The sequence below is a fragment of the Wyeomyia smithii genome, chromosome 3 (assembly GCF_029784165.1).
Source record: "Wyeomyia smithii strain HCP4-BCI-WySm-NY-G18 chromosome 3, ASM2978416v1, whole genome shotgun sequence".
NCBI classification, from domain to species: domain Eukaryota; kingdom Metazoa; phylum Arthropoda; class Insecta; order Diptera; family Culicidae; genus Wyeomyia; species Wyeomyia smithii.
In genome coordinates, this window is record NC_073696.1 from 80,387,313 (window position 1) to 80,395,089 (window position 7,777).

Consider the following 7,777-nt stretch of genomic DNA (forward strand, 5'->3'; position numbering starts at 1 on the left):
GTCTACCCATCTTGCCCACTGCGCCCCTGGTCGTCTTCTTCCTACTGGATTCGAGGCAAACACCATCTTCGCGAGATAGTTGTCCGGCATGCTTCCAACATGCCTTGCCCACCGTATCCGTCCCGCTTTAGCCACCTTCTGAATACTGGGTTCACCGTAGAGTTGCGCGAGCTCATGGTTTATTTTTCGCCTATATGTTCCGTTCTCCTGCACGCCGCCAAAGATCGTCCTTAGTACTCGTCGTTCGAAAACTCAGAGCAATCGCAGGTTCGAGGAGGACCATTGTCCATGTTTCATGCCCGTAGAAAACAACCGGTCTAATGAGCGTTTTGTACAGATTACACTGCGTACGGGGGCTCAGTCTGTTCGACTTCCGCTGATAATACGCCTCCGGATCGGGATTCAAATGGACCCGACAATCCACCCGAAATCCGCACACAGCACTGTGTCCCATCCAACGTAGCCTTTTACAGGCTAATCAGCTTCCCCGGAAAGACGTTTTCGTCCATGACCTTCGATAGCTCTGTTCGATCGATAGTACCATACGCGGCTTTGAAGTCGATGAATAGGTGGTGCGTGGGGGTTCTGTATTCACGGCATTTCTGGAGGATCTGCCGTATGGCAAAGATTTGGTCCGTCGTAGACCGTCCTTCCACGAAGTCGGCCTGAAAACTTCCACAAATCTGTTGGCTAACGGTGAAAGTTGGTGAAAAATGATTCGGAAAAGCACTTTGTAGGCGGCATCCAGAACGGTCATCGCACGATTGTTCCCACAGTCCAATTTGTCGCCTTTCTTATAGATAGGGTAGATAACTCCATCCTTCCACTCCTCCGGTAGCTGTTCTGTATCCCTAATTTATGCAATCAGCCGATGCAAACAGGTAGCCAGTTTTTCCGAGTCCATCTTTATAAACTCCGCTCCGAGGCCATCCTTCCCAGTCGATTTATTGTTTTTCAGCTGCTTGATGGCAACGTTAACTTCGCCTATCGTTGGGGCTGGCACGTCTTCTACATTTGTCGTGGGATCGCTTTCTCCGCCGCCATGGTCTCCTGCCTGGGCGCCATTCAGGTGTTCGTCGAAGTGCTGCTTCCACTTTTAAGTCACCTCACGATCGTCCGTCAGAATACTACCACCTTTATCCCGGCCCATTGCCATGGCCACCACCCAATCATCCGTTTTCGCATCTCGCCCAACACTATAAAAGCTGTCCCCAGCTCATGTGTGTTTCCGCAGCTCTGGTAGATGGCATGATCGTTCTGGAACGTAGCGCTACGACGTCGAACCTGCGGGGTTTCAATACTTCGGAGAGCACTCGAGTGCTCCTTTAGAAATTGAGAGATCGGCAGTTCCACGTCCCGAGTTTCCTATCGTTAGTCCGTTTTCGTCGCATGGGTCTGTGCCGTTTGTTCCAGTCCGAATTTTTTTGTTCCTCGTTCCTCGAGGACCCTAACTTACGACCTGTTGATTAACGGATCGGTGCCAACGGTTTTTCTTCCTCATGCGATGGAAGGTGTGATCCCAGAGATTTTTGCCTCAGAAAATCTCCCGGTGTCGGCTAAGATTGAATCTTGGGTTGGTTGTGAGAGGATCACGCCACTCCACAACCATCGACACCTATTTCGACGTAGAGATTCGAACCCAGTCCACCAGCGTGGTTTTTGAAGATGTTACCAATTACGTTAGGCCCCCTGCCTTGTAAATCAGTATGTTTGTATACCTGGTCCAACTCAAGATTCATGCGTCTGCGCCACACTCCATCCTCTAATTTTTGGCAAGTATCGATTACAGAGCTTTATCCTCAAAAACTACGAGCACTCGTCAATCACCTCGCGAGCAGCGTCAATGCTTCAGGTCCGTAAAGGGCAACCGGCAGAATCAGCGTCCTACACAGTGCTAGTTTTTGTGCGAGCTTGCAAACTATGGGATTATAGCTGATTAAGTAGTCCGTAGAAGGCTCTATTTGCAGCTGCAACTCGTCGTTTCACTTCACAGTTCATATTGGTGTCACATGTCACAAACGTACAGTAGGGTCTAATTTTACACGGGGGATGGGGATAGGAGCTACATACCGTCAATACTTAAAAACAACTTGAAAGTTCATGACAAGCTGCTTGCTCCTCTTCACGGAAACTTTAAAGTTCACATAAGGTTCATACGTGAACTTCAAGACCTCTTGAATTAAAGTACGGTTAGCATTTAATCCGCATTTTTATTCAGCACGAAAGTTCAGGAGAGGATACTTGCTCCTCTTTGTTGAAAGCTTGTAGTTTACATAAGGTTTATAAGTGAACTTCAAAGCCCTCGAAATTGAGGTTAGGTTAGCATTTTATCGGGTCCTTTAATAATTCCACTTTAAAGTTCATGTTTAGGTCCTACTGATTTTTCGCTCGGTTTTAACGAAAGTGAAGTTTTCAGATGTGAAGTTGGAATTCGTGCTTCAGAATTAGTGACAAAAAATTAGTTTTCTTAAAACATGAAAAGTGTCAGCGGAAAAAAACTTGTATCTAAGTAAAACAGGAAAACAAAGTTATAACTACGATAGGTGATATTAAGGTGCTTAGAGGCTTTAGCTTTTTAAATATTTTCATTTGTTACCTTACAGAAAACCAATCTCATACTCAGATACCTAGAAAAGTGCAGGTCAAAAGTAAAGTTGAAGCAGATCTTAACCGTGAATTTGCGCTATTAGAAGATATGCACTTTTTTTGGCGTGATGCTCTCATTCCTGAACATTTGTCCAAATCTTTTTACGTTCGTCCACAGTATGTTTCCGGTTTTGAAGGTCCTAATCGATTTCTCAGGCACCATCGAAAGTTGTTAATGACCCAAGGCGTTGGACGTTTCGACTACGGCAATCGACATATCTGTTGACCAAAAGAGTGTTATTCGATTTCAAATATTTATCATATTTTGTAAATACTGCTTACCACAATAATTTTCGAACGGTATATTACACAACCCTTTTCAAAGTCCGAACGGTCCACGTACACAACCCTTTTCAAAGTCCGAAAGAAATTACACGACAGCCTTTTCTGCTGAATTAAGCTGATTCTATTCAGCTAAATGATCGTTAGTTTGACTATCCATGATCGTTAGTTTGACAGATTAGGCCATGAAATCTGGTTTTATCCGAGTGTGGTTGAAGAATTTGCCCTTAATCCCCAACACGCGTACACAATCACCTTTGAGCCTTCACCGGATGACTCGTGTTTTCTGATTTACAACCTACGAAACCGACGCCGCATTTCGCTGCTTTGCCACCTCTGTAGTAGATGTGGTACTTGAAAGAATTGTGTGCAAGAGGATTCTACCGGAATTTCACCGGAATTTGGCCACCGAACCTCCTCAACAGCTATGATTTTGAACTCCCTGCCGCTGTAGTTCACGAGCAAGTAAACCAGCTCTCGTCGGTTCTTTGAGAAATCGGACGCTTCAAGTACCAATTTCCAATCGATTACCGTTTTCTGTTTCCTGGCCTACGAGGTCTTTGCCGATTGTTCAGTTCCGTATTTCTAATTTCGTAGTTCGTGGTTAGGAGAGGTCCGGTATGCTAACTTATCAGGCTCACGATACTTACATCCCGCTGATGGGGCTGCCATCTTAGGTGTAGCTTGCGAGATCACAGCATTTCATGATTCAGCCGCCCGCTCCGGGTCAGACGCTGTTGTACGCCGCCCCTAGCGTGGGAACACAGCCGCTTACGATTCCCCTTCCCAGTCAGCATACGACCAAAGTTACCACGAAGATGGGTTTCTTACAGCTCCCAGACTTGAATTTCTACAAGGCTTTTACCTGAGAAGTTGGCCGCAGCAACTTTAGGTTCGTTTTTGCTGATAAATTCACCAGAAAGCTTTTGATTTGGCAAGGGAATTGGAGCTGTGAATAGAAACCCAAGGTTCTCATTACAAACACGACAATTGACTCGAAAATGTATAGGGAAAAATTCTTGCAGAAATTTGGCATGAGGCGATCGTGGAACAAAATGGCCGCTGAGGTTGACCAACAGACTTTGATTGAGGGTATTCCAAGAAAATAACGAAAATTTATCGAAACTGTAACAAAATCTTTTATTCGATATTTTCTTCCGATGGGAACAATGAATTGCCTGCATTTTGATATGAAAATTATTTTTTTGTACCTTTAACCAACCACAAGATACTACCGATTTTGTTATTGCGGATTCTAAATGAATTTGCCTCTTAATAATCTCAATAAATTTACAACCGATTTGAACAAAATTGGAATGAAATGTAAAATTTATTCTTAGAACTTCGACTAAGGAATTTTATAATGGGTAATTGGTTCGAAACACCTCCAGCTTGTCTCGAGGTACGATGCTGGCCCAAAAAGCCAGCCGTTGTAGGTTCGAGTCTCGGCTCGGTAGAGACTGTTAGTGTCAGTAGGATCGTAGCGCTAGCCCCGCAATTGTCCTGTACGCTCAACAGTTGGCTGCGAAGTCGGTGTATAATAAACAGAAGGTCGAGTTCTGAATCGGAATGTGGCACCAAGGCTTTGCTTTGCTTTGATTTTCAATTGGTTCGAAAGTAAACGTGGATTGTAGGAATATAAATGCATCTGAAGTAGGTAATCAACATTGGACGATCCATTCGAAAATAATTCAAGTCTAAGTAATTGAAATGCGTTTGAGAATAAAGAAAGTTTGAAGTTAAACATCGCAGAGATACAAGGATTTGTTTTTTTGTTGTAGAATTGAAATGTTAGCATTGGCATTTTAATTCAATAAATCATAACAATGAATTGCCTGCATTTTGATATGAAAATTATTTTTTTGTACCTTTAACCAACCACAAGATACTACCGATTTTGTTATTGCGGATTCTAAATGAATTTGCCTCTTAATAATCTCAATAAATTTACAACCGATTTGAACAAAATTGGAATGAAATGTAAAATTTATTCTTAGAACTTCGACTAAGGAATTTTATAATGGGTAATTGGTTCGAAACACCTCCAGCTTGTCTCGAGGTACGATGCTGGCCCAAAAAGCCAGCCGTTGTAGGTTCGAGTCTCGGCTCGGTAGAGACTGTTAGTGTCAGTAGGATCGTAGCGCTAGCCCCGCAATTGTCCTGTACGCTCAACAGTTGGCTGCGAAGTCGGTGTATAATAAACAGAAGGTCGAGTTCTGAATCGGAATGTGGCACCAAGGCTTTGCTTTGCTTTGATTTTCAATTGGTTCGAAAGTAAACGTGGATTGTAGGAATATAAATGCATCTGAAGTAGGTAATCAACATTGGACGATCCATTCGAAAATAATTCAAGTCTAAGTAATTGAAATGCGTTTGAGAATAAAGAAAGTTTGAAGTTAAACATCGCAGAGATACAAGGATTTGTTTTTTTGTTGTAGAATTGAAATGTTAGCATTGGCATTTTAATTCAATAAATCATAATAATAAAAATCCTACGATCATATCACCCTGCTAAGAGATTAATTCCTGTTTTTAGATTATTAGGTGAATAAATAAATAGGGTACCGGCTCTCTTTTCGTCAGGTTTTACCAATTATCGTCCGGGGGATAATGATGTTCTAGAGCGTTAGTTTCTCGCATGATGCATCTTCATAATGCAGAGTACCTCTTTGCAAAATATTAGTTCTCTATGACTTCATTAACAACCCGGACGATAATAGGTAAAACCTGACAATAATAGAGCCGATACCCTATATGTGACTTAGTAACACAGAAGTAAAATTATGCATTTAGATTGTAAATTCTGATTTTGTGAGACTATGAAATTGTGGCAGATTTTTTGAATATTTCTTTGTATATACAAGAAAAATCAATTAAAACGATTAGCTCACTTTATAGTAAGATAGGAGTAAGATTAGGTTAAGGTTTTATTTCAAATTAACTGCGAAAGCAATTACAATCTTTGAATGAAATAAAATTTCAAAGAATATATGTAATAGTGTTGATATGACACCGTTTGTGGCAGAACACACAAAATAAATTTTGAATAAATATTAGTAAACAAATAATTCATCACAAAACATCCCCCCATATAAAAAAAAGTTAAATTTATAACGGTGCCAGGTATGCCAATATTTTATTTCATATCATTTGTCCACCTCCACCGGCGGTTCAAACTTAACATTACCATCGTCGTGCTTTCTGATTTGCTCCTGGGGAAATATCATTCGAAATGATTTTGCCAACCACTCCAGCGCAGCAAAGGGAAATTGGCGGTCTGTATCTCCACCCAGGCGATTCAACAGAGTTCTTAGTGCGCTGTGGTAGTGCTTCAGCAGTTCCTCCCAGTGTTTCTTGCGAAATTCGATACTAGTGCAAATGAAAAAGAAATAGCCAAGATCCAATAGCGGGGTTGCGTACCGAATCGATTGCCAATCGGTGAGGATGACATTAACAGCTGCTTTTTCCTATCGAAAGAAAATAATTATAGCAAGCATATTACCTACTTTATCACACCATTATCACCTACCTTATTATGAGTGAAAATGAAGTTATTGATCCAGCAATCGCCATGACTGATAACACTGAAAGCCTCAACCCTGGCCACACTAGCGCAACTGGTCAGTTCGTTGAAAATGGTCTCTCGCAGCTGCTGAATTTCCACCTGATCAGCAGCAAATCTGGTCTTCATAGTTGTCAAAGCCCTATCGAACGTTTCCTTCATCAGCGTCCCAAAATCAATGCTGCCCTCCAGAGTACACTTCAGCTTTTCGAATGTCTCCGGCTTCTGAGCTTTCATAGCCAACGACACGGCATGCAGGCGACCCAGCTGTCGCAACAACAGCTTCGCATGGTCCACATTGATCGGTTCAAACTTATCCCAATCCCAGCGTTCGTAATTCTCGTCATACTCCAAAACAATAACAGCCTCAGGCTCCGCTTTATCGGTATCGCAATGCGCGAGATAACACTTCGGTGCACTGAAAAATCCCTCGTCCGACTGCTCGTTCACATCCTTCGCCCTTTGAAACTCATACATCGCCGGTAAAATTTCCTCATAGAAATGCACCTCGCGTTTGAACAGTGCCAACGATCGTGGGTCATCGTTCGGGGGCACCTTACACCACAGCACCAACTCCCGGTCGTCCCCATTGATAATGACTTTGAACACAAAACTCACAAACCCGTCACATTCCAGGCGCGTTTCCTCGTCGAAATCCACCGAAAACAAGTCCTCGGTAAAACCCTGCTGCACGGCAAGCCTTCGTATGGCACCGTACAGGTAATCGTTAAACATTGGAGTAATTTTTCGTGACATTTCCGTAGATTTTTCCGATAAACAAACAAACGGCGCTGAATTGCGCACCCCGTCACCGACTGAATGAATGAATTCTGCTTGGCTGACTGAACTGTGTCTGTGGTTTAGTACTGAAAGAGCCGGTTTGAATAGTAGAGAGCATGTGAGAGCCGGTGCAACGTGGGTAACAGAATCGTCAAAAAATGTCTGTTAACGTTGATTGGAATCAGCTAGCTGGCGATTCATCGTCATTCTCCAGATGACCATTAAGGGGAGCAGCAAACTTGGAGCATTTTATGTTTAGAGTGACCCACAGTGCGTTCGCTTGATTCGGTTGTGCTAGTGGCGTATCTTATCACTACCATGGATGTAGCAAACCACACAGTACTAGTGCTTGTATACATGCGTAGACTTAGGAGCAGTCCATTCGGATGAATTTCACCACCTTGCTTTACAGATATTCAATCGCTGTACGCTATTCGAGATGTGTTTAATCAATCGGTCAGCGATAGCGTGCTTATTTCACATTCTCGAGAAATGCACAATTTTAGT

General features: G+C 42.7%; 1 protein-coding gene across 1 annotated transcript; it reads right to left on the minus strand.

The window, feature by feature from the left end:
* Nucleotides 1–5,939: 5,939 nt before the first annotated feature.
* LOC129729783 (uncharacterized) lies at nt 5,940–7,332 on the minus strand. Its single transcript, XM_055688602.1, has 2 exons — nt 6,458–7,332; nt 5,940–6,395 (listed from the first exon to the last, which is right to left on the minus strand). Exons 1-2 carry the CDS (start codon nt 7,244–7,246, stop codon nt 6,075–6,077), a joined length of 1,110 nt encoding a protein of 369 aa, XP_055544577.1. The 5' UTR covers nt 7,247–7,332; the 3' UTR covers nt 5,940–6,074.
* Nucleotides 7,333–7,777: the final 445 nt, after the last annotated feature.

Bases quoted from the DNA above. Each gene is read 5' to 3' on its own strand.
- LOC129729783 (XM_055688602.1), bottom strand. From the start codon at position 7,246: ATGTCACGAAAAATTACTCCAATGTTTAACGATTACCTGTACGGTGCC. The intron at 6,396-6,457 runs GTAGGTGATAAT...TTCTTTCGATAG, and splicing joins TCATTTTCACTCATAATAAG to GAAAAAGCAGCTGTTAATGT.